Source organism: Gobius niger (genome assembly GCF_951799975.1).
Source record: "Gobius niger genome assembly, chromosome: 9".
NCBI classification, from domain to species: domain Eukaryota; kingdom Metazoa; phylum Chordata; class Actinopteri; order Gobiiformes; family Gobiidae; genus Gobius; species Gobius niger.
This window is the reverse complement of record NC_136860.1, coordinates 5,495,647-5,522,679: the sequence shown is the minus strand read 5'-3', so window position 1 is coordinate 5,522,679 and position 27,033 is coordinate 5,495,647. Positions and strand designations below refer to the sequence as shown.

The window sequence follows — 27,033 nt, the reverse complement described above, 5'->3', positions numbered from 1 at the left end:
CTCCGTTTACGTGGATTGGTCAGTACGAAACATTTCTCTCCCGTGGTGGCGCTAGCACTGACCGGTGACATTACTTTATTTTGGAAATGGAAAAAGTCATCTGTAAAAGCCACGGTATGTCTGTGAAATGAATAACGAACCTCTCTTAGATCGGGGTCACTTATGGCAAATCGTACCCTGTTACAAAGTTTGGCCAAACAACATTCATTTGCTTATCTCTTGTTGTTACAGGCGCCGTGTGCATGTTAAAAACCGGCGTTAAAGAAGGACCGAACAAGGGCAAAAGTTTCTACGTGTGCGTGGACAAGCAGGGATGTGACTTCAGCCAAGCGGCCAGGTGACCACATGTCATGTTCTGTGTTCTGTGAAGAGATGTGATAGAATAAATTGATATATATTATTCACGTAAGAGTGGGATATGTTAAAATACTTGCTGACAGTAGAACTACCTCAGAAGTACTCCAGTTCACACTCATTCAGACAGCAGTGTCAGGCAAGGTGAGTAAAGTGTCTTGCCCAAGGACACAGCGACAGTGTGCAGTTGCAGGGGCCTCGGTTACAGGCTGTAGCTCTTGATGTAGAGCGCTTATTTGTGATGAGGCGTTAATGCACTATTTCAAATGATGAACGTTCAAATATTGTTTTGATTATGTTGTTGTAACCCCATCATTTCACAAAGTAAAAGGTTCACACACTCACTACTGCGTGTGCCAACAACAATCAGGCCAAGTTTGAACAAGTCTGAGGTGGCCATGAACTGTCCCCACTCCAAAAGTACAATTACCTCAAAAAGTCTCTCAAGTCCCTGACAGCTTTACCCGAGGGGACAAATACATCGTTACCTTGGGGTGGGCCATATTGTGTCGCATATCGTTATACTGGTATCCTTTTTTGTATCGTTATGGACATGATATAATTTGCATGTGCACTCCAGCTGATTTGGACTGAAGTCTGAGGCACAGATGGAGACTAATGTTCCGCTCAGCTCCATCAGCAGCATAAACACTGACTGTAGGACACAGGGGCAGCTGCTTAAAAAGTTAAATGGAAAGAAGGATCTAAATAGCTTAAGTTGATCATATTTGCAAGGAAATTAGTTGGGCGCTAAAAAGAAAGAATCAAATATCTTTGAATTAATCTTACCAATAGGCGTGAGGCTGAAATATATTACAGTATATCAAATGGATTGTTATTGTGATCATTTTTTTTATATCATGATATAGATTTTAGGCCATATCGTTCTGCTCTATCTTTACCTAAGGACACAATATTTTTGAGTCAATGAGTGGCAATACTAAAAAAGAAAAATCCCCCCTTTGAAAGAGCATGAAGGGGTCACCGGGCTTGTTTGTAGCAATGCTATGTTCTGTACTGGGGGGGTCATTTATCAAGGCCGCTGCTAAAGAAAAATAAAATGCCATTTTTTAAGTTGCCTGTGTTAGTTTTAGAGCCCCAAATCTGATATGTAAGATGCTGCGTGGCTAAAACATGCATAAATGACTCTGCTGCTTATCCACTTTTGCACGTGCTACTTGTTTAGCACATGAGCAAACGCTTGGTTACTGACCCCCTTGGTGTAATGCGAACAATACTGTGGTAGGGCAGCATGATTTTCTTTTTTTTCTTTTCAAAATACACATTTACGGTTCACAATAATCATCTAAAATAACTTCAGAGGCATTTCTATTCATGAGGAGACTGACATATGAGCTGCTACACCAGTACACGGCTTTAAGGGTGATCGATCCTTAAGTCATGAGAGGACATTATTCTTGTGATTTGCTAAGTGCACCCATTTAAATGGCCATTTCAGGTTGATTGTGATTACCATAACCTCCAGTGTATCTAAATACCTGGTTAGAACAGTCTTGTTTCTGTTTCCATAGTTTCTAACCTAAATGCCCGTCTCCCACAGTCTCCCGCCGTCTCATTGCCTCCAGCACGAGGACTCCACGGTGGAGCTCCAGGCCCTGACCTGCAGCCAGCAGCAGAAGACCTACAGGTGGGTGCACACAAAGACCTCCCACTCGGGCTGTCACGATAATTACTATATCGACTTATCGTTCAATAAAAAACAGATAAACAATATTTATTGTCTGTACATTTATCAGCATTTCCCCCTATTTTTTCTTTGATTTTTAACTAAAGCAAATTGAGTTACATTATATTTCATGTTTATTGCAGCTTGGTATTTTAGGATTAGATGTGATGATGCTCTTTTAGAACAAAGGTCTGTTAATGCCTGAGAGTTGACAGTATCTAGTATCGTTAGAATCAATAATATCATTTATCACGATACTTTCCTGCCTCAATATATTGAACTTCAAATTTGTTATTGTGACTGGCCTATCTGCCACACTTGTATGAAAGCGATGAGGCGTAACCTACATAATACAGAAAGAAAGGGATTCATTAATAGTCATGTAGATACCAGGTCTTTAAGTAGATTTTCAAAGTGGCCTGACAAACTCCAACATTTCTAAACACAATCCTCTCCTCCACTGAAGTGCACACATCCCACATCAAGTATTTCACTCCAGGAACTATAAATAAGAACTATGCAGACTCTTCACCCTCCTTGTGTGAATGAGAGCATGAATGGGTGAGTGGTTTCTTGATGTAAAAGCGCTCTTTTATTTTTCAAAGAATATGAAAGATAACACACACAAAAAATGTTCCACTCATATAGTTAGGGGTTGTGTGAAGCCAATAAAGGTCTGTGAGTTTTTGGGCTCCTGACAGACCCCTGCATCTGTCATCCAGTGCTGCACTGAGGTTTCTGCTTTCTGAGTCATGGGGAAAGCAAAAGAATTGTCAAAGGATCTGCGAGAAAAGGTGGTAGAACTGTATTAAACAGGAAAGGGATATAAAAAGATATCCAAGGTACTAAGAATGCCAATCAGCAGTGTTCAAACTCTAAGTAAAATCAGGGATTCTATTGAAACCAAACCACGGTCAGGTCGACCAACAAATACTGACCAACTGCCAGTTGTTTCAGCGACAAAATTGTTTGTGATATAGATAAAAACCAAGAGATAACTTCAGCTGAAATACCGGACTCTCTGAAAAAGTGTTATAGCTGTTTGAAGATGCACAATGAGGAGGCACTTGATGAAACATGGGCTGCGTGGTCTCCAGAAGACCATCCAGAAGAAAGACATTACTTCACAAATATCACAAAGTATCTGCTTACAATATGCCAAACAGCACAGAGACAAGCCTCAGCATTTCTGAAACCATGTCATTTGGAATGATGAAACTAAAATGTGACTTTTTGGCCATAACCATAAACGTTACATTTGGAGGATCAGCAAGGCCTGTGATGAACGGCGACCATTCCTACAGTGAAACACGGAGGTGGATCACTGATGTTTTGGGGATGAGTGAGCTTCAGGAAACGTGGTTAAAACTGATTTCTGGATGAATGCAGCCTGTTATTAAAGGAATAGGCCACCGTTTTTACATACTGAGATATGTTCTTACCTTAGCTTTGACGAGTTCTTTAGGACCTGTCTGATCTTCACCCATGCCTTCAGTCACGTAAACACAGCGCAGACGGCGTTAGCATTTAGCCTCTCCCTCTCTCCACTATAGCTCCAAAACAGGTCAAGATAGAAGCTACCAAGCTCTTCCACGTTTTCCCTATTTATATGGTTACGTGAAGTGTTACATTACAAGGTATAATTACACAAAATTAAACAATGTGGATTTTCTAAGCGGATAAAAGGGGGAACTATATTGTAAGGTGTAGTAATACCAGGAGTAGTTCGAAATCCGCGCAGGAATCTTCACTTTACTGCGCAGTAATCTTCACTTTACTGTGTGGATGCCAAACTACTCCTGGTATTATTACGCCTTACAATATAGCTCCCCCTTTTATCCGCTTAGAAAATCCACATTGTTTAATTTTGTGTAATTATACTTTGTAGTGTAACACTTGACGTAACTATATTTAAATAGGGAAAACGTGGAAGAGCTTGGTAGCTTCTATCTTGACCTGTTTTGGAGCTATAGTGGAGAGAGGGAGAGGCTAAATGCTAACGCCGTCTGCGCTGTGTTTACGTGATTGAAGGCACGGGGGAAGATCAGACAGGTCTTAAAGAACTCGTCAAAGCTAAGGTAAGAACATATCTCAGTATGTAAAAACGGTTGCCTATTCCTTTAAAGAATACTGGTGGAAGCTGCACATGTGCCTCACTTAGACGCTCCAACATGACAACGATCCAAAGCACAAGGCCATGTGGACCTCTCATTGGCTACAGCGGAATAAAGAGAAGGTCCTGTTAGTGTCCATCTCAGTCTCCTGACCTCAATATCATCAAGCCACTCTGGGGAAATCTCAAACGTGCACTTCATGCATGACAGCCCAGGAATTTACAGGAACTGGAGGCTTTTTGCCAAGATGAATGGTCAGTTTTACAATCTGAGGAAATAAAGAGGCCCATCCACAACTACTACAGAAGTCTCCAAGCTGTCATTGATTTTAAAGGGGACAATAACAGTGTTAAAAACTGGGATATATAAACTTTTGAGCACAGCTGTATCTCCATCAAATGTCCTTGGTGCTCCTCAGGTTGTTCTACCGCTGTGTGGAGGGGAAGAAAGCTGGACAGAAGTGGTGTGGAAACGTGCCATGGACGGCTGTAAGTATATACAGCAACATGACCCACTGTTTATTATTGTTTTTTGCTAACACACCCTAAAACAGAAATACATGGGAATGAACCTCTTACCCCCGCCTAAACCATGTGCATTTTCTCCAGTTCGGCTTTACCCAAATCTAAAAGCTTCTTGACTGGACAGCAACGGTGTAATGCCTCATTTGAAAGCTAAGGCCTGCAAAACTGATCCTGACTATTTAAAGTTGTGGCCAGTATCGTGTTTTCATCACGGTCACTTATTGAATGTATTCTGCCCTTTTACAGAGGACATGTCCTGCCTCATTGTGGCGTTGTAAACCTGCTTTTGGGCAGTATGTGTTTTCATTTTGCCTCTTGGCTTTTGTTTTTCTAAGCCGCCCAGCCGAGAGAAGAGGAGTCCTCTAACTGAGAGCCAGCCCCAGCCGTCCTGTGTGCCCCCTGAGCGTAACCCCTTCAAGGCTCCAGTTAGAACCAACAGTGACTCGGCCTGGACAAAGGTGCAGAGCAGGGCAGAAGAGGCTGATACCGCTGATGCCAAGGAGAATGAGAAAGCTGTCCCAGGGAACACGTACCACCACAAAGTGCTTCCTCCAGGCATGAAGCTGAAGAAGGCTGTCCCGAAAGAGAGCGAGGTTCCTAGGGATGGACCTCAGAGCCAAAGCCGAGGGAGGACTTCTGCAGAGGCCCAGGAGCAGCCTGAGCAGCTGCAGGAGGAGGAGAAAGCCACAGGTGAGCAGTATAGATCAGCATAGTGGGTCTCTGTAGCCAGAGCTGCCCTGGGGTAGACAGACGGAGGCGAGGCTGCCAGTCTCGTCATTTCGAAACAGGCGGTGATTCTTCGTACACATATGCTCTGATTTTGCCATGCGCAATTTTGATACATGAGGACCAATGAACCGTACAAAGTTTATACGTAGGAATCTCGTAGCATGCATCCCATTGTAACTGACCAGAAACTGTCAGTGGCAAACTGTAGATGAGTTGAGGAGTTGAACAATAGTTGTGAGGAAATTGTGAATTATTGGAATAGTTGTAGGAAAGTTGCAATGCTGCCCTGATTTTGCAGAGTTTGCTTGATTTCACGTTAATAGCTGTGGGACTGCTATTTCTAAGGCAGGGGTTCCTAAACGTTTCAGACCGGGTCCCACAAAATGATATATAATATCAAGCAAAACAACATTTAAAATCAGGTTTAGTATTATGCATTTACATAGTTTACATGAAATCCTGCTGAAGAGGGTGCGCCCAGATGCTCATTTTGAACACTAGAATCTGCAACCTTGTCCTTTCTCTCGGTCATGACCTAGATCCCATGACCACACTGGGTGTAGGAACGTAGGTCAACGGGAAATCGAGAGCTTTTATATATACAGTGTATATATATATGTTAATTAGTGTTTGTCCATATTGCTGACACCTAGATAGACCCAGCAGTACATCTGAGGGAAGGTGCGGTCCTTCTGGAGAAACAAATGGAAAGCCTCAGGACGTCCAGAGAAAAGCGGCTCCAAAGCCCAGCACTGATGGAGCTGCTGCCGAGGCGACCAGGGAGAAGGAGGGGGAGGACGATGAGGTGGTCCTGGTGTCTGTTCAACCTGCTCCTTTCAGACCCCCCTCTCAGCCCGCTGTGCAGAAGACCCTCACTACTTTCCCGGGTTTCCAAAAGACTTTCAAACAGGAGGATCCACAGGGGCTCAGGAGCCTGCTCTCCAATCAGCTCCAGCAGAAGAAGGTGCTCATTTATAACAGTAATATTATCATACTTATTATGTGCAGTTCATTTCAACCATTTGTTTCCTGTTTTTTGTGCAAATTACACAGTGCAATTAATAGAATTTTATTGAAACTGTGATTAAATCTATGGTCAATGCAAATTATGGTTGGAGGGTGGACTGGAAGAGGGGCTGGTGAAAGGTCTTTGTGTTTTGAGTATTCTTTTTCATAGGCAGTAAATGACAATAGGGAGGTGGAACAGTTTAAACACAACAGGAGACAAACTATGGTGCAGCAGGATGTGAGATGTCTATTGGTATTTACCAAGAATGTTTACAACATCTTACAAGCCTGTAAAGAAAGAAAGTCCCATGGGAACGGTCTAGTCAAATTAGAATTCAAAGTCTAGTTCAGTTTGACTGTAGCTACACAAAGGCAGTTTGTTTGTAAAATGTCCAGGTTAAACCATCTAATAAAGTTAGGGCGGCATGGTGGCTCAGCGGTTAGTGCTCCTGCTCTTCACAGCTAGAAGGTCCAGGGTTCGATCCTGGTCGGGGCCTTTCTGTGGAGTTTACGTGTTCTCCCCATGTCTGCGTAGGTTTCCTCCGGGTACTGTAAATATGCCGGATTTAGCTCAAGGCTAATTTCCATCCGCAGTCCCATGAATTATTTGTAGTGTAAATGTGTGTTGTGTTTCCCAACCAGGGGTACAGGGACCACTTGACCACTTAGCAGGGGGTAAAGTTAGTTTTAATAATAATCTTAGTTAAAGTGACCACTGCTGTAACACTACACTATTGGGCTTTAGCAGTAGACTAGAAGGTCACATGTTTGTTTGTGTGTTCAGGCCACTCTTGGAGTTGTTAACCTGGATGCCCTCCCAGATAAAGGCGCCAGGTTAAAGACTCAGGTGAAGGAGCTGGAGGAGGCTCTGGATGCTCTGAGTCTGTCTACTGCCTCTCACACAGGTGTGCCGCACACACACACACACACACACACACATACACTGTAAACAAGTCTCCATGGTGTCTTATGTAGAAAAGCTGCTGACTTTGTAGTTTTCAGATTTACAGACATGTTCCCAAATTCATTTGAATCATTTTACAGTTGAACAGTTTATATTTCAGTCATCTCTCAAATGTTTCTTCTCTCACAGACGTTTTGCAAGATAATAAACTTTGAGTCTTGCTGCACTGACTGACCGTATGTCCCCAGGGCCTGAGCCTGGACCCTCTGCCAGCGCCGCCCCCTCAGCCTCAGATCCTGTTAACCCGTTCAGTCGTCCTGGAGGAACCGTCCTGCTCCCTGCCCCGCCTGGGCCTCTCACAGCCCCACATGCCCCTGGGGTGGTCTCCTCAGGCCTGCAGCTGTCCCAGGGCCCCCCTCAAATGTCTGGAGGTGAGATCCTTCCTGCCAATGTAGTGATTATAGAGTGACTGTCTTGTGTGGCCATACCGTCTTTGCTATGCCCAATCCCGTCAGATTGGTAAGAGCTCTTACGCCAAACCGGATGTGTGTCAGCGTCCGCCATGACAAGATGCTTCCGAATTGGTCTGTCAGTTAGGAAGGAGTTAAGGAAAGGAGCCTCAATGCTAACTATCATAGCCACTTTAGCATAGGGACCTCTGGTGCTAACTAACCGGTGATTAGGAGCTATGTGCCATCCCATAAACCACTGCGCCAATCCCCCCACCCCCCTCGCCCCCCACATCTGATTTGGTGTAAGACTTTGGACGCAGCATTTGTAAGACCAATTTTCATTAGTCGACATAAATGCACACAGTCCTTGCATTAATTAAGATTGTCTAAATTTAACCAACACCAGAGGCTTGTGGCAGTTTTATCCTTTAATAAAAGCGAATATTTCATCATAAAAACAGGTATATCTGACTTTTACAGACAGTTAAGACATAGGATTTTTTCTCTGAAATGCTTTTGTTAAATGAAACATCGTGGCATTGGCGGTGGAGTGTGGTCTACGCTGTGCATCTGCATCGTGGCCAGGTTAAAACGGTGTCCTTCTGTAGGCTGTTCTACAGAGTACAGACATATTTAATCCACAAATAACATGGTCCTGTTTGAAATAGCTCATACGTGAGTCTGACAGCCTGTCCACTGTCTCTTGTGAAAGAAGAGAGACACGTAGAATATCGAAACCCTGAAACTGAAAGGGCACAGCAGTACATGGACTCGTTGTGTCTTACATCGCTTTTTTCAAGCTTTTCCTGGGGCAAAGGAGACGAGGACACGACCCTTCAGTACACCATACAGCGCTAAAGTTGAAGACATGAAACTGTTTGCTGAGTAGAGTTTGGTCGTCACCATGCCACACCCACTTTTAGTCGACTAATTGATTTGAGGATGTCTTTGTACAAGTGTTTTTTCTCATCAAAAACATGGCTGGAGTAGTATTTATCTAATCATCCAGCAGTCTTCACGTCTTATCCTTAAATAGACATTATTTAACATTGATGCGTAAACACAGAAAAATGTTTTTTTAGCCTTCATTATGCAGTTTGTGTAAATATTTATTTATATCATCAATATTATCCACCACATTGTAAAGTCTGCAGATTAGCTACAGCCCTTTAACCTGTGAATCTCCATCAAACCTAAGAGTTGTTTTAGAAAGTCCTCCTTGTGTGTTCAGCTCAGTCCCAGGGCAACGCGTTCTATGGCGGGCGTATGACGGAGGACCGGCTGCTGGCGGTGAAGAATGCCACGTGTGAGACCATCGACCACCTGCACACGTCACTGGAGTCATGCCCCGGGCCGGACATCGAGGCTCCGGAACCCAAGGGCATCAAGGTCTGACTAGCATCCAGACTGACTCTGTTTATACACGGGGGTATATCAGTCTGGGCAGGGAGCTCACTGTTGTCGCTCCTGCCAAACTCAAACGAGCAATCACATTTGTTAATTCGTGCGTGCATGTGTGCGGGTGATCAGAAGTGTGCGGTTACATTTCTGCCTAAATTGGTCACTAAATGTGATCTGATCAAAATCACCGGAATGATTGGCCATAACATGTTAGAAATTGGAATTTTACATAAAGCTAAACACATGCTATGTAATGGGTCTTTGCATCTCTTATATAATACGCTGATACTGCCATATATGACCTACTGCGCCGAGATATGGGGGAAAACCTATAAAACGACCGAACAGCCAATTATTATACTGCAAATGCGTGCTGTCCGTCTCATTAATAAAGCCGACGACAATCAACATATTCATAATCTGTTTATCACCAAAGTCTTGAAATTCAATGATTTAGTTGAGTATAAAATTAGTAATCTAATGTATAAAATAAAAAACAATTCCAGACTGTGTCCAGAAATTGTTTGAAATAAAACCCACTCCGTACAAACTGAGAGGAGAAGAAATGTAAGTAACATCAGTAAACAATGTTACCCCCCCCCATCGCCAACTCACAATTGGCCCATTATACACCCCAGCTTTTTAACGCACTACACTATACAGGGAAAAAAGGAAGACATTTGTGGAAATGGGAACGACAACAGGGAAACAGCAGGACCAAAAGGGAATTACAATAGACTAAAATATGCCTGCCCTTACGCAAGTCAAACGCGTGATAAAAACGTTAATTATTTTGAACTTAATAATTAGAAACAACACCAGATTACTATTGGAACCAATATCAAAAAGAACTACAGTGTATACCTGTGATTAATCTCGAATTAAGTAAGATTAATCCATCCATCCATCCATTTTCTTCCGCTTTATCCGGGGCCGGGTCGCGGGGGCAGCAGTCTCAGCAGAGATGCCCAAACTTCCCGGTCCACACACACCTCCTCCAGCTGTTCTGGGGGGACCCCGAGGCGACACCAGGCCAGCTCGGAGACATAGTCCCACCACCGTGTCCTGGGCCTTCCACGAGGCCTTGTCCCACTAGGACATGCCTGGAACACCTCCCGCGGGAGGCGACCAGGAGGCATCCGAAACAGATGCCCGAGCCACCTCAGCTGGCTCCTTTCGACGTGAAGGAGCAGCGACTCTACTCCGAGCTCCTCCCGGGTAACTGAGCTCCTCACCCGATCTCGGAGGGTGCGCCCAGCCACCCTGCGAAGGAAACTCATTTCGGCCGCTTGTATTCGCGATCTTGTCCTTTCGGTCATGACCCAAATCTCATGACCATAGGTGAGGGCGGGAACGTAGATCGATCGGTAAATCGAGAGCTTTGCCCTCCGACTCAGCTCCCTCTTCACCACGACAGACCGATACAGCGACCGCATCACTGCTGACGCCGCACCGATCCGTCTATCGATCTCACGCTCCATCCGTCCCCCACTCGTGAACAAGACCCCGAGATACTTGAACTCCTCCACTTGAGGCAAGGACTCCCCACCGACCTGAAGAGGGGAAGCCACCTTTTTCCGGTGGAGAACCATGGCCTCGGATTTGGAGGTGCTGATCCTCATCCCGGCCGCTACACACTCGGCTGCAAACCGCCCCAGTGCGTGCTGAAGGTCCTGGTTCGTTGAAGCCATCAGAACAACATCGTCCGCAAACAGCAGAGATGAGACTCTGAGGCTCCCAAACCGGACACCCTCCGGCCCCTGGCTGCGCCTAGAAATTCTGTCCATAAAAGTAATGAACAGAACCGGTGACAAAGGGCAGCCCTGGCGGAGACCAACACGCACCGGGAACAGGTCTGACTTACTGCCGGCAATGCGAACCAAGCTCCTGCTGCGGTCATACAGGGAACGGACAGCCCTTAGCAGAGGGCCCCGGACCCTATACTCCCGGAGCACCCCCCACAGGGCACCACGAGGGACGCGGTCGAACGCTTTCTCCAGATCCACAAAACACATGTGGACTGGTTGGGCGAACTCCCACGAACCCTCGAGTACCCGATGAAGGGTATAGAGTTGGTCCAGTGTGCCACGACCAGGACGAAAACCGCATTGTTCCTCCTGGATCCGAGGTTCAACTATCGGCCGGATCCTCCTCTCCAGCACCCCGGAATAGACCTTACCGGGGAGGCTAAGGAGGGTGATTCCTCTGTAATTGGAACACACCCTCCGATCCCCCTTCTTAAAGAGAGGGACCACCACCCCGGTCTGCCAATCCAGGGGCACTGTCCCCGACCGCCACGCGATGTTGCAGAGACGTGTCAGCCAAGACAGTCCTACAACATCCAGAGACTTAAGGTACTCAGGGCGAATCTCATCCACCCCCGGAGCCTTGCCACCGAGGAGCTTTCTCACCACCTCGGTGACTTCAGCCCCGGTGATGGGCGAGCCCACCTCCGAGTCCTCAGCCTCTGCTTCCTCATTGGAAGACGTGACGACGGGATTGAGGAGGTCCTCGAAGTACTCCTTCCACCGCCCGACGACATCCCCAGTCGAGGTCAGCAGCCCCCCACCCGCACTGTAAACAGTGTTGGTGAAGCACTGCTTCCCCCTCCTGAGGCGCCGGATGGTTTGCCAGAATCTCTTCGAGGCCGACCGATAGTCTTCCTCCATGGCCTCCCCGAACTCCTCCCAGACCCGAGTTTTAGCCTCCGCGACCGCCCGAGCCGCAGCACGCTTGGCCTGCCGGTACCTCTCAGCTGCCTCAGGAGTCCCACAAGCCAACAAGGCCAGGTAGGACTCCTTCTTCAGCTTGACGGCATCCCTTACTTCCGGGCGCCACCACCGGGTTCGGGGATTGCCGCCGCGACAGGCACCAGAGACCTTACGGCCACAACTACGAGCAGCCGCATCGACAATGGAGGAGGAGAACAGAGTCCACTCTGACTCCATGTCCCCCGCCTCCCCCGGAATCTGGGTGAAGCTCTTCCGGAGGTGGGAGTTGAAGACCCCACTGACAGAGGGATCCGCCAGACGTTCCCAGCAGACCCTCACAACACGCTTGGGCCTGCCAGGTCTGACCGGCTTCCTCCCCTGCCAGCGGATCCAGCTCACCACCAGGTGGTGATCAGTTGACAGCTCAGCCCCTCTCTTCACCCGAGTGTCCGAGACACGCGGCCGGAGGTCAGATGACACAACTACAAAGTCGATCATCGACCTCCTGCCTAGGGTGTCCTGGTGCCACGTGCACTTATGGACACCCTTGTGCTCGAACATGGTGTTCGTTATGGACAAACTGTGACTAGCACAGAAGTCCAATAACAGAACACCACTCGGGTTCAGATCGGGGAGGCCGTTCTTCCCAATCACCCCCTCCCAGGTCTCACTGTCGTTACCCACGTGGGCGTTGAAGTCCCCCAGCAGAACAATGGAGTCCCCAGTCGGAGCACTATCTAGTACCCCTCCCAGGGACTCCAAGAAGGCCGGGTACTCTGCACCGATGTTGGGCCCGTAGGCCGAAACAACGGTGAGAGACCTGTCCCCGACCCGAAGGCGTAGGGACGCGACCCTCTCGTCCACCGGGGTGAACTCCAACACGTGGCGGCTGAGCTGGGGGGATATGAGCAAACCCACCCCAGCCCTCCGCCTCTCCCCGCGGGCAACTCCAGAAAAATGGAGAGTCCAGCCTCTCTCCAGGAGTTGGGATCCGGAACCCAAGCTGTGCGTGGAGGTGAGCCCGACTATATCTAGTCGGTATCTCTCAACCTCCCGCACAAGCTCAGGCTCCTTCCCCCCCAGCGAGGTGACGTTCCATGTCCCGAACGCCAGAAGCTGTGCATGCGGACCAGGTCGTCGAGGCACCTGCCTCTGACTGCCACCCAGTCCTCTCCGCACCCGACCCCTACGGATCCCTCTGCGGGTGGTGGGTCCACAGGAGGGCGGGCCCACGTCGTCCCTTCGGGCTAAGATAAGATTAATGACGTAGTAATTCTTTTTAGACATACTTCGTCTTACCAAGTGTGCGCTGGCTGCTCTGCTTTATGACCACGACACTGGGGGCCGCCATTGCTCCGCCTTTGCTGTAGTACCTCCATATCGCCACTAGGCCCCCATTGAAAAGCGTTGGAGTTTAGACACCTTAAAAACAACTTTAACGGCTGGTTTCAATTGTTTCAACACTAGACGAGGCTAGATATTCCTCCTGAGATAACGCTGGGTTAGTCACAATTTATGAAACCAGGCTGGTTTTCGTAAAAAGAATTTTTGAAATCTTGTACTTCATGAGGGTCGGACTGTTAGCATTGGAGCAGCGCGAGCTACACGTTACGCAAGGGCCGAGTCTACAGTGAAAATCCCGCCCGTATGTCCTTTTTAGGAACATGCTTCGTCAGAGCTGGGGAGGGGGAGTCTGTAAATCCGCCATGAATTCCCCATTATGGTAAACGGGGAGGAGTGAGCATAAGACGTCCATTATTTTTACAGTCTATGGATCTAGACCTAATAATTGATTTATGTTATGTAAATGTACATTGAATTTAACATGGGGTCGGCACTTATAAGCTTATTGCTTCAGTCGACTCCATTTTGAGCATCCACACTGTATGAATTTTGGAAGATAAGATGAATGTAAAATTGCTCAAATAAATGCACACTTAAACTAGAAAAACCTGAGACATTCACAACAGCATGTGAATAAGTGAGTACACTCCTGTATGAAATATCTGCTGATTCTTCTTTTACAGCAGTGTTCTGTGTCGTCAGGTGCTGCTGATGGCCCATCAGAAGAAGGCACTGGCCTGGCTGCTCTGGAGGGAGGAGCACAGCCCCTGTGGAGGGATCCTGGGTAAGCACTGCACTCATCTGGCCTTTACTGTAAACATGCAGACGGCGTCAGAGAAAGATGGGGATATCAGCAACAATAGCTTCAAGTATTCAATGTCTCAAGGCTTGCCCGAGCTCTAAGGACAGGACCTTGTGTAAAGCTTTTGACATTCTTTTAATGAAGTCATGTCTTTGTACTAATGTTCTGACTGTTAGAAGCATTCCGTTTGCCTTTAAATTGACCAGTTGTTTTTGCTCAGCTGATGACATGGGTCTGGGCAAAACCCTGACCATGATAGCACTCATACTGTCCAAGAAGACCAAGGAGGAGCAGCAAGAAAGTGAAGAATGGCTCTCCAAAAAAGGTGTGTCTTAGTTGCTTGAATACTTGTTAATAATTGAGTCATTGACCATCTCAAGAGGGGAGTCTAAGTGGGGTCTGCCTTTACCTGTGTCTGTGCTGTAGACTCCAGGCTGGTGCAGTCCAGGGGCACTCTGATCGTGTGTCCCGCCTCACTGGTGCATCACTGGAAGAAGGAGATCGAGAGGCACGTGAGGACAGGAAAACTGTCTGTGTATCTGTATCATGGCTCCAACCGAGAGAAGAGCGCCAAGCTGTGAGTGGCATTGTCCTCCTACCCACACTCCAGTCTGTCTCCTGCTTTTGATGCGCATAATGAACACACAACCTAATCCCTAATACTAACACGCAGGTGTCCAAAAGGAATGAAGAAGGAATGTCTCCTTTTAAACGTCTACTGATTATTTGCCCGTGTGTTTACAGCCTGGCTGACCATGATGTGGTGGTGACAACATATGGTTTAGTGTCAAAGGAGATGCCTCCTCCAAAGGACAGAGCTGAGAACTCCAGTGGAGAGTCTGCGGATGCTGTGGTATGCTTACTGTAGGACGTCTCTGTCGGACGTCTCTGTAGGACTCTGTTGTAGGATGTCCCTAGGACATGTCTGTCGGACGTCTCTGAAAGGTGATGTACAGAGAGAAGCATACAATTTATCTGTCTTTACCAGTGTACAACATTGGTACTTGATCAATGCTTTTCAGCACCTATTACAAAATAAAACAGAATAATAACAAATGTAGGATCTCTCTGTAGGACCTTCTCTCTGTAGGACCTTCTCTCTGTAGGACCTCTCTGTAGTACTTCTCTCTGTAGACCTTCTCTGTAGAACTTCTCTGTATGACTTCTCTGTAGGTCCCTGTAGGACAGTACATGTGGTGACCTTGTTTCCCTCTGCTAGCCGCCTCGTGCCACCCCTCTCCTCAGAGTGACTTGGGCCCGGATCATCCTGGATGAAGCCCACAACATCAAGAACCCTAAAGTGCAGACATCCATGGCTGTGTGCCAGCTGAGGGCCCGGGCTCGCTGGGCTGTCACTGGGACCCCCATCCAGAACAACCTGCTGGACATGTACTCACTGCTCAAGTAAGAGCCCCTCTCCCTCTGCCCGAGGCTAGGTCTGTACCTTTTAAGACTCTGACGACACGTGCCGAGCTCTGTGCTTATGGAACTGTCAAACTGGAAAAGCTTTGTTAGATTTGTTAGTAAATAGTACATTCACAAATTATACTTCATTGAATTACTGTAGATGTACAGTGCACAAAGGTATTTTCCCCACACATGTTTTTACAATAAACTGGAGGACAAAACCAATGTCATTCCACTGCCTACAACATTTGAGACAAGATGGAAATATTAAAAGTAAAAGCTCTTTGATCCACATAGATTTGAATTACGGATTTAATTATGAATCCGTTATTATGAACTTGAAATCGATTGTTTTTTGGGTAGTGTAACAGCAATTTTTATTTAATTGGATTTCAGAGCATGTTTGCAGAGCTCTACAAACATGCTCTGAGATCACGATGATGATTCAGAGTCTGCAGGTTTGGCAGCTTTACTATGTAATTAGACCACTTGGAGACACTCAATTATTATTATATCATTATGTCTATTAGGTCTTGTTGACTATGAACTATTCTACTAATAAATGTTGATCCATTTTATATCGAGGGACTTCTCTGGGCTCTCTAGAACACTGCACAAAATGCCAAAATAAAGGCTCTATACATGTCCAATGTTAAAAGCCCTGTCATGTCTCTGGTCTCTGTAGGTTCCTCCGCTGCGCTCCGTTTGATGAGTACAAATTGTGGAAAGCTCAGGTGGACAATGGCTCCAAGAGGGGCAGAGAGCGCCTCAACATCCTGACCAAGACTCTGCTGCTGCGGAGGACCAAGGACCAGCTGGACTCCTCTGGAAAACCCCTGGTAACGGACTGTGAACTGAGTGTTGGAACAGTGACCCAAACGTTGTTCTTTCATCAGTTTATCAAAAGTCCTTTAAGCGGCAGGTTTATAATTGTCATGGCTTAAAGTGCACAAGCTTATTGATCAGATTTGTCCTGCCTGTGTGATGATTTTCCTCTTGTCTTCCTGTTTGTCACATACTTCCCCGTAAATGTACTGAAGTCACATAGTCACCTTAAAGCTTGTGGACAGCTGCACATGTGCTAACCACAGCAGAGATTAAATCCTGGAGCGGCCGTGTTACACTAGACTACAGAATATACCAAACTAACACTATTGTCTCTTATATAATAATCTTCAATAGTGCAAATGTCATAAGCTTTTCTATTTAGATGTGGCCGTTTCTGATTTGTCTTTTCTCTGGAGAGTTTGGTGCTGAAGTGTGTGTGTGTGTGTCTGTGCAGGTATCTCTGCCGGAGCGCACCTGTGAGCTCCACCAGCTCCGACTGTCTGAGGACGAACAGGCCGTGTACGACGTGGTCTTCGCTCAGTCCAGGTAACCGTGATCAAGAGGGCTCTTTGGTTCACAGAAGGAAAACACATGGTGGTTTGCCTGATCATATGCAGATCTACTCTTTTTCTTTTGGATCCTGTCGTCTATTTCATCGGTGCTCTTCTAAAGCTCAGCACACACACCATTTTTGTGCCAGATTTTGCTCTAAGTCTCAGTGGCTTCCCGAGTCGAAGGCATGTCTCTTAGTCTCCTGGACTCCAGTCGCAAGAAGTCATGTCTGATTTTTAAGCCTGATTTAGGATGCACAGGAGAAGCGTGAGTGATTTTACCATCCCAAAAGTGATACACAGAATGAGTGAAAGACAGAAAAACACTGTGGCTCCTTTTATTTTAATTTCTCTGTCATAACCAATGGTTGCGCTGCTTCCATAATCTACTTCAGACACGTTAAAAACAACTTGAAAGCCTGGTGCCTAATTTTCCTAAGCTTTCTACAGCTGGATATTGCTCCGGTGATATCCCTGGGTTAGGCACAATTTAAAAAAAACAGTGTCTTCGTAAGACACATTTTAGAACTTTGGTCTACTAAAGAGGGCCGGACTTTGATTCACAGACCGTTAGCATGAGCTAATGGCGAGGGCGCGGCTACAACCAAACTACACGTCACGCGAGGGCCGAGTCTACAGTGAAGATCCCGCCCTTGTGCCCTTTTTAGGAACATGCTACGTCAGAGCAGGGTAGGAGGAGTCGGTAAATCTGCCATGATTTCCCCCTCAAACGTAGTTATTATGGCAAACGGGGAGGAGTGAGGAGTTGTCTATTATTTTCTACGGTCCATGGTCATGACAGTGGTACCCCACTTTAATTTCCATTAAATTCCATTTGCCACTAAACTGTGTTGTGCCAACAGTGATCACAAGACACACGTGATTCCCACACTCACAAACAGAAGCATATCTCTGATTGTTAATTTTCATCAGTTAACAGCGGTGCTTATTAAAGTCAAGTGAGAATGTTGTAAAGCCTCTTGTCATTTTTAGATCCACCCTCCAGAACTACCTGAAGAGACATGAAGGTCAGGAGCTGAGAGGGAGCAGCTCTTCCACCTCCAACCCCTTTGACAAAGGTCAGTCACTATAGTTTTTCTGCCAGTCGTTATAATAGTAAGAACGGCCTCTTCAAACACATCCTTGTTTGTGTGCTCTGTGCAGTGGCTCAGGAGTTCGGGGCGTCCCAGTCCGACCCCGCCGTGTCCTCCTCACAGTCTAAGCAGGCGTCCAGCACAGTCCACATTCTGTCCCTGCTCCTGCGCCTACGCCAGTGCTGCTGCCACCTGTCCCTGCTCAGGAAGGTACTGCCCTCTAGTGCTCGCTCCAAGCTCTACGACCTCAACTATCCTGTTTTAAAACTATTCAATATAGACTCTTCCTTCTGTATTTGTGTTTTGCAGCCTGTGAGGTAATTTATGTTGGCCCTTGGGAAGATTTCTTATTTATATATAAGCGTTAAAGACATTAGAACTACATTTCCCATGAGGCACCACACAGTAGTGCCCATGACGCGGCTGATGTAGTGAACAGAGAGATAAACTTTGTTCTGATGCCCTGAACCTAAAGCAGCTGCAGTGAGCCACTGATTAAGACATTAATGTGCAGGTCACTGTATCAATAGCTAGTCCTACATTCATTCATTATTAGAAAACATGACAGTCTACGTTAAAGCATATTAGAGGAAATCGTAGAGAAGCTAAATCATCGACTGGACGGGGTTTTGGTAAAGTTCAGGATGTTTCGCTTCTAGTCACAGAAGCTTCTTGTTAGCTGAAGCGGTTTATATCAGAGCAAATAATAAAAAGTAGTTCAATTATAATTGACTCTTTAAAAAGGCTTATTCTGTAAAAGAGCTAGAGAGCTCTTGTTTAGACGCACTACAGTGATCGTTTTCTTTCACAAATGCATCGTAGATCTATGGTGTCATAAATGCATTTTTTTCGAAAGGGTCAGTCCGGCTGATGTCCGTTGCTCTTGTCTCCTCAGACCCTGGACTCCTCAGAGCTACAGGGGGATGGGATCGTCCTGTCTCTGGAGGAGCAGCTCTGCGCTCTCTCTCTGAGCTCCAGCCCAGCTCCATCTGACCCAGACCCCAAGCCGTCGGTGTCCCTCAACGGAACACGCTTTGACCCCCAGCTGTTCGAGCAGACATGTCACAGCACCAAGGTCACACACAAACACACACACAGCACTATTTAGTGTGAAGAGTAGGCTATGTCCAGTATACACTCCTGGGCTGCCTGCACCAAATAAAATCACTTTGTTTTTCTGCATGCATGTTTTGTGTGTACATGTTGGCATTTGGAAGGTGAAGACTATAAACAATGGAGGAGAGGTGCTGAGACTTTGTAGCCTGGTGAGACCAGAATGAGTCCCCTCTAAAAAATGTTATACAGAGGAGGTCACGAGCAGCACCACTCATGGGACGCGGAAGTCCCTCAATAGCAATCTACGAACGCCGCACGAGAGAGAAACAGCGTGTTTCCAATCGGCGGTAAATGACCAAAAACATATTAATGCTAAACCGCCAATGGCAGTGCATCAACGGCAGACGCTGTGTCTGAATGTTCACGTTGTTTCCTATATATGACACTATACAGTTAGTCCATCCAGGATTTCGCAGAACATTTTTGTGATTGTTGCTGGACTAAAGGCCTGATTTCACAACATTTTTCCAAGAGTTGCCAATTATTATTATTTTTATTTTTTTTCATAAAACAATATATTTTCACATTAAAATCACACTTTGAATTGAGACCTTGGAGAATAAAAACTAAAATAGGTGTTGTTTTTAACATGCCATCTGTATAAAACAGCGGTTGTAATTCATCATTCAACATCTTGGAACTGTTATTGACAACAAACTCAGTTTTGAGCCTAATTGTGTAGCTGTGCAAAAAGGAGTCACCAGTGATTAGTCTGTCTCAGAAAGTTGGCCTCTTTTCACACAGACAAATCTCTGTTGACCATGTTTTATCATTGTTTCATTGAGTCAGCTATATCCTTTTGTCTGGTCTCTTGGTTTGGGAACCTGACTCTGAAGAGAAAAAAAACAGCTTAAATCAGATTGTAAAGTGGGCGAGCAAATTGATTGGGGAGCCTCTGCTCGATCCTCCTGCCTTACATGATAAACAGCTTCTGAGAATGACGTCTTCCATTTCCAAAGATGTCCTCCATGCACTGAATAATGAGTTTCAGTTGCTCCCATCTGGAAAAATGTCCCAGTTGGCAGAACTAACCATTACAGAAATAGTTTTGTTCCAGCAGCTATATGTGTGACCTTTTTCTAACTTCTGTGTTCAATTTATCACATGATGATTGTTGTTCTATTGTTGTACCTACATATTGTCTTTTGTAGATGGGCTTAAAACGCTTTTATTTTCTATACAAGTGGCTTCCAGCCCTTTTAGCTGTGCACAGAACTGTCTTATATCTGTCTCTGGTGTGTGTTGGTCTGTATCTGTGTGTGTGGCGCTGTCTCACTCTTTGCCAACCAAATTTACCTTTTGGTACAACCTTGAACTTCTTTCACACCTTAATTGTAAATAAATGAACGTTGCAATCAACATTTGATAGGAACATGTTTGCCTCAGATCTGGGGATGTAGATACAGTAGGTCATGTTTATGAAGAAAATGTTCATCAGACAGAATGGATGACTGGAGTGGAGTTGGGACACTGGTATTAAACTGTAGTGTTTTTTCCAGATTGCTGCGATCGTGTCAGAGCTGAAGGCCATCAGGCAGCGCGGGGCGGATCAGAAGAGGTCAGTTCTTTTTACCTTGCTGATGTGTGTAACAGTGGCGGACTGGGACCTCATTTTGTCCCCAAGGGGAAAGATTTTGCTGTAAGCAAAAAATCACATTTTGAAAATGTGTGTAAATTTCACATTATTTATACGTGTATACATAAATAAGGCATTATGTGTGAAGTTATTAAAATAGATCTTATGTGTAAACTGAAATAATAATCAAATATGAATTTTTCACATGGAAAAACATGGAAAAGGAAAAAAAATCACTTCACAATTTATTTCCTTTTGGTCTATTCCTAAATGTTACAGTGATTTTGTCGTTTGTAAGAAAGAAAAATAAACTTTCTTTTTTTCTTAAATAGGCTAAATAGCCTTATCTTAAACAGATTCCTACAATGAATATTCACAATATGGTTTATAAAGCGGAGAACAAGGGAAAATGTTCGCCGCTCAAATCTGATGTTTAGTCGATTGATTTGTGTAAAATGGCCAATGTGCCTTTGCACCAACATGTCAACACTGCACCGTTTAGGCCTGTAATGAATGGTGAAATGTTCTGTGTTTTGTCTGTTTTGGAAGACCAACAGAGTCCACTTTTAAGATCATCCTTTAATCATAATGGCTAATGGCCTCCCACTTGTCTCTGTACGTCCTTGTAACTTGTGGTCTGTGTCGTCAGCGTGATCGTCTCTCAGTGGACCAGCATGCTGCAGATCGTGGCTGTGCACCTGCGGCAGATGGGCCTGAGTTATGGTGTGATTGATGGAAGTGTGCAGCCCAAGAAGAGGATCGACCTGGTGGAGGAGTTCAACACGAATCCCCGCTGGCCTCAGGTAACACCGGCTCGACCTGCTGGGCCTCGCTCTGCTCACTAAATGTTGCTGAACCTGACTGTGCATCAGCCTCAGATCATACAAATCTGTGTGGCAGTGTTTTTTAGATCCACATAGTGCTCTCTGCGGAACATTCTCTAACTCCTTGTTGCATAAAGTCAGCAGTAATTGGTGTCCTAGCTTTCTGGGTTGAAGTATTTAGTTGCTGTTGATGTCCTTATTAGTGCTGCACAACATGCCCAAATGATCGTTACTGCAATTAGGTGACACAATAGATACAGATGGCAACGCGTCATGCAAGGGGGCGTGGCCTAGCAGAGAGGGAAGAAAACCTCTATGGATGTTTTTCACATATTCATAATTCAGCATTTGTTAAAGTAGTGGTGTTTTACCACTCTGGCTGCTCCAACAATGACTTTATATGGTCATTTGCAAAGATGACATCTGTATCTATTACACATACCGTGCACATGAAGTCATGCACCTGCAGGGATGAGAGTCTGGTGAATTTCAGAATAAAATCAGCTACAAACTTGTGCTAACTTGGTTAACTTGAACAATATAGCAAAACAGACACACAGAGGATTTTGTGCACCCGGACAATAAGTTTCACCTTGGAAGAGGAAAACTATCGCTGTATTAGGATCATGTTAATTTTTGGGGCCAGAAATCCAGAAAGGAGCAGCATGGGGTGGATCAGCTGCACTTCTGACAGTGGATTGTGAGTCTTTTTTCCACATAAATGCTCTGTGTACTAGTATTTCTTTATGTACAAAGTAGTTATTGCGGGAAACCTTCTGAAGTCGTGGGTCCTGTGAGGGCTCCGCACCGTAAACAGACGCTGTTCAATGTGAAACAACAACCATTACACACAGAAGCACACTGCTAAAGGGAGGCGGAGCTGCTGCCCCAACAGCTAAAGTCTCTTTTCCATGAAGCGTACAACACTTTTTTGCGAGGAAAGGCTCAAAATGTTACAAGGCTTCACTCGCCCATCGCTAGTGATTGGCAAACGAGAGAGTGAACAGCCCTCACTATTAACGTGCAGATCATATGTGATCATATATATTTAATAGTTCACAACATCATACCACTGTTCTAAAAGGGGATTTTGCCGATATTCGCTTTTAGCCGCTGTTAGCGCAACTTTAGTTGGTGTTAGCGTAGGGCTGGGCGATTTTGGAGAAGAAAAAAATTAATTATCAATTATTTTCCCCATATTGAATACATGTGGTCTTTCCCGGACTAGCAAGTAAACAGATGCTGCGGTCAAACTGAAAACTGCAGCTAACTCAGCAGCAAGCTCCACACTTCCTGTTCCTCACAGAACAACATCCCCTCATTGGTTTATTTGGTAGGGACAGTGAATGTTAATGAACAAGCCACAGCCTCACCTGCCCACGCAACACACAAACGTCTGCAAAGGAGATGCAAAAAAGTGGAATGTTTGAAGAATGTCAGAAGCAGGCAAGAAGAGTTAGCTCGTAGTTTGTGTTTATGCAGAGCCCAATGGGCGAGGAACTGCTTCACTATGGTCCTTAGAGCGGGGAGCTGACATTGCTGTAATACCACCCCCTTGTGGCCAGGAGCAACTTCAAAAGACACTTGGCAGATGTGAATGGGACTTCAGACTTCCAGAGAACGGCTTAAAAGCCTGGCTCCAAAGAGTTTTGTTTTTTCTAAATGTCGCTATGACCCATGTGACAGCGCTGGGGTAGGTGAAATATTTTTAACCACGCTGGTTTTTGTATATCAGCCCGAAATTGTGGAAGCATTTTCAGTGCACTGACTGGCCCCAGAGCCAGTCAATCAAGCTCTGGAGCTCTGGGGAGGCTCTGGGAGGACTCGGGACTATTACCGTGAATGGGGCTGACCGGGACCCACTCATCTGTATTGTATTATCTATGGCAGAGCCTCACAAAGCCACGACTTACTATAAAGTAATACTGGTAAAACATCGCATTTATAAGTGTGACCGGGTGGAAGGTTTAACTTAGCACAGTAACAGATATTGAGGTGAACCACAGGTTCGTTAATTGAAAAAAGGCAAGTCGTCCCAATAATTTTTTTTGTTGATTTAAACGTACCACGCGATTATCGAGATCGCCCTTTATTAAAATCATGTTTAGATTGAGATTAGCCCCTCTTAGCCCCAGAACATGAACCTAACAAGTTGTTTCCGTTCACCCTGTGTGCCTTAATCTGGCCTGATATCATGCCTGCAGTCGAGAATAATGCTGCCATTCACCTTGTATTTATACAATTTGATGTAAATCTTGCTTGAACTATAAATAACCCTCTCCAGGAAAACCCTGGGCACTTAATTTCCACACCCAGAAACACTGAAAAAAAAAACCCTGTTCCGCGGGAAAACCACGGACCTGGCAACCCTGGTAGTGCCGTGTAGAAACAAAAGCGTGTTCTGGGTAGATTCAATATGTGCACGTAGATCGTGGCGTATGTGGAATAACAGCTTAACTGTGTGTGTTACAGGTGATGCTGGTCTCTCTGTGTGCTGGAGGAGTGGGTCTGAATCTGATCGGAGGAAACCACCTGTTCCTCATGGACATGCACTGGTACACTGCTTCTGCCTCAGAGCTGTTAACTATGTTAACACTGTTCCCTCGTCAAAAACACCTCTTCATACGTACAGGGGTCTCCCTCACGGAGCCTGGTTCTTCTGCACCAGAGAGTACACCACCTCCGGTATATTATGAAGAGAATAGAATAGATTTCATTGTCTCCCGAGGTAGAAATGCATCTTTGGCTCACATAAAAACACACGCAAAGAAAAAAAAAAGAAAATTCAGTCTATTGCTGTGGCGGTTGTTTTAGGTGAAGGTGGCAACATTAGGCAGCAGCTCATATGAAAGCATGGGTGCAGCTGCCGTAAATAATAAATACCAAATATTTGGGATAGTAACAAAACTACAGTACAACTACACAAAGGCACGACGAGCCCAAACGGAGAGGTACAAACTGCTGTGACCAAGCCACAAAACAAACATGCTCCTCTGGTTGGAGTAACCACTATATGCTCGCTCACTGCTTTCTGATCCGGGTAACTTTAAATATGTATCTCTTAAGCCTGGTTCACACAGCAGGATAATTGGGCCAATTTTTCCCCCCCGAGGCTCCTAATCCCACAATCTTATGTACGCTTTGATTATTGTAAAATAATCTTCTCCGATTTTCTTGCCATGGTGTGTTAAGACTGCTCTCGTCTGCTCGGACGGCTCCGACCTCAAATCGGGGATATTCCACATTTTGGATTGTTCTCCTGGTGTGTGTTGAGCCCTGAGGACAAACGATCCGCAGCCTGTTTCTGTGACGTGTAGCCAATCAGAAAGCGAGGTGACGAGGCAGTGAGGAAGTACAGAGGGGAATCCAAAATCAGAACTGCCGTCATGGCGCACCAGAAAGTCCGGTGGACAAAGGGGACGTTTATTTTTCAGTTAAAAACAAACGACAAACTATGGACACTGCCTGTTCTTCGTCCGCCATGTTTGTTTATTCTGACCTGGGAATGTTCCTGAGTGAAATATCGTGTGTGTGATGTGTTGATTTTGCAGTGAGGCTGCACATCACACACTGTACAACCAAAACTGTTCTCTCAGGTTCGGAAAAAAAATCTGCCCACAATTTTCAAATCTTCCTGTGTGAACCAGGCTTTACGTGGCTAAAGCAGATTCGTAGTTTACACTGCTGCGGTCAAGGTTTTAAAGTTACATTCCCAAGTACTCAAAAATGTGAAAACATGTTAAGTCCTATAGACAGATTGTGACATCTGCAGACTAAATTAGATGTATGCGTGTGTAGACTCGGTGCAAAGCAACTGGAAAACGGTATTGTCGTAGCACCGCCACACGATTAACACACTTTTGTTTTCGTATAAAAACAACACAATGCCTTCGTGTTGTGTTGTTGATTGCACAAATAGAAGCACCGACAATCCAGGACTTACATTTTAAAACATACCGGCAGGTGCTCACCCTTTTCAGAAGAATAGGTGAGACTTATGGTTGTGTGCGTCAACCAAGACAAATGTTTAGATCAAGAAAGCACCTCGGGCCATGATTGGGATCTGCTGAATCCAGACGTAGAGAGGAAACCCATGTTTTTTGCACTTCTGCAGTGACACAGTCGGGTCTCTGACATCTGACGCACAAAGAGGCCGCAGTAAACTTTGTTGCAGCTGATAAAGAGAAACACTTTAATCTATGGAGGTCTGATGGAAGGTGGATGTAAATGTGGCCAGTATTGGTAACTCACTATGGGTTCTGCTATTTGGATCAGGTCCAACATGAACGACATTTGATTCGTCCATTTGACATATCTGTTCACAAGTGTGTTGTTGGCAGGAACCCCGCCCTGGAGGACCAGGCGTGTGACCGAATCTATCGAGTGGGACAGAGGAAAGATGTCACTATCCACAGGTGACCATTTCAACACTGGACCTGCCTACTATATGTTTTGATTATTATCTATTAAAGTATTTGAAGTAGGAGAGAGCACATGAATTGACATAGCGATAAGCCCCAGTGTAAAGAGAGATTAGCCTCAGATCAGAGCAACAAAGTTACACGTTACATTACATTTTTCTTGAATTGTTTGGGAGGAAAACACAACATCATGTGTGGAGGAAAAATGGAACAGCGCATCAACATCAAAACCCTCTCCTCACTGTGAAGTCTGGAGCAGGAGGAGAGTACAGACACTTCTTCATAACCTACTCAAGCATGGTTAAACTGCTCTAAGAGGTGCAGCTACTACCCGCCTCTGTGTATACTCTCTCTCCAAGCACACACACAGAATGCTTCATATGCATCCTACACGTTATGTGAAAGGATAAACGGTGAATCTGAATGCTGAGGCACCCAGAAGTACGACCAGAGCAATGTGATCATGTGCTCTGCCTGTGCTCCTCAGGTTTGTGTGTGAAGGCACTGTGGAGGAGAAGATCTCCACGCTCCAGGCCAAGAAGAAGGAGCTGGCTCAGAACGTGCTGTCAGGGACTGGGAACACGCTCTCCAAACTGTCCCTGGCCGACCTGCGCATCATCTTCGGAGTTTAAATGCTGTCTGAACCACTGGAGAAGATGGAAAGCCTTCAGTTGTCTTCACTTCAATATTGGCTATTATTTCGAAATGCGTTTGTCACTCTAATGGTGGTTTTATCTGAATATTATCTATCAGTCTGAGATGTTTACATGTGCTAATAAATCCTGGTGAGTGTCCTGTTTTTAAGGATTGCAGCTTTTTTTGGACAGAACAGTACAGGGTTAAAGGATAGGGCTGGGTACTGTTAAACCGTTTTTTTGCCCAATGCTTGCCCTATTTTCCCCTTTTTTTTTTTCTTATTTTGTCTCGATTTTTTTTCTAGTTTTCCCCCCAAGTTTTTGCTCATTTTTTTATTACTAATATTTTCCCTATTTCCTCCCATTTTTGCCCTATTTTTGCCACAATTTCTTCCAGTTCTCCCCCATATTATTCCCCATTTTTCACACATTTGTTGACATTGGATATGAACCTGATATTGTAAATTTGCTGATATTTATTAACAATACATTATTGTTCTGTTTTCTGGTTCTTGACGACAAATATTTTTGTATCGGAAAAAGTCTTGTCA

General features: G+C 45.4%; 1 protein-coding gene across 1 annotated transcript; it reads left to right on the top strand.

The window, feature by feature from the left end:
* The first annotated feature begins 22 nt into the window (after positions 1 to 22).
* ttf2 (transcription termination factor, RNA polymerase II) lies at positions 23 to 26,629 on the top strand. The gene is made up of 24 exons (XM_079562858.1): positions 23 to 114; positions 232 to 337; positions 1,916 to 2,002; positions 4,574 to 4,643; positions 5,015 to 5,369; positions 6,062 to 6,372; positions 7,201 to 7,321; positions 7,569 to 7,751; positions 9,004 to 9,161; positions 13,931 to 14,012; positions 14,251 to 14,355; positions 14,457 to 14,607; positions 14,775 to 14,883; positions 15,250 to 15,434; positions 16,123 to 16,276; positions 16,720 to 16,811; positions 17,810 to 17,895; positions 17,981 to 18,120; positions 18,806 to 18,985; positions 20,526 to 20,584; positions 21,252 to 21,405; positions 23,899 to 23,981; positions 25,767 to 25,841; positions 26,335 to 26,629. Exons 1-24 carry the CDS (start codon positions 87 to 89, stop codon positions 26,477 to 26,479), a joined length of 3,219 nt encoding a protein of 1,072 aa, XP_079418984.1. The 5' UTR covers positions 23 to 86; the 3' UTR covers positions 26,480 to 26,629.
* The last annotated feature ends 404 nt before the right edge of the window (positions 26,630 to 27,033 follow it).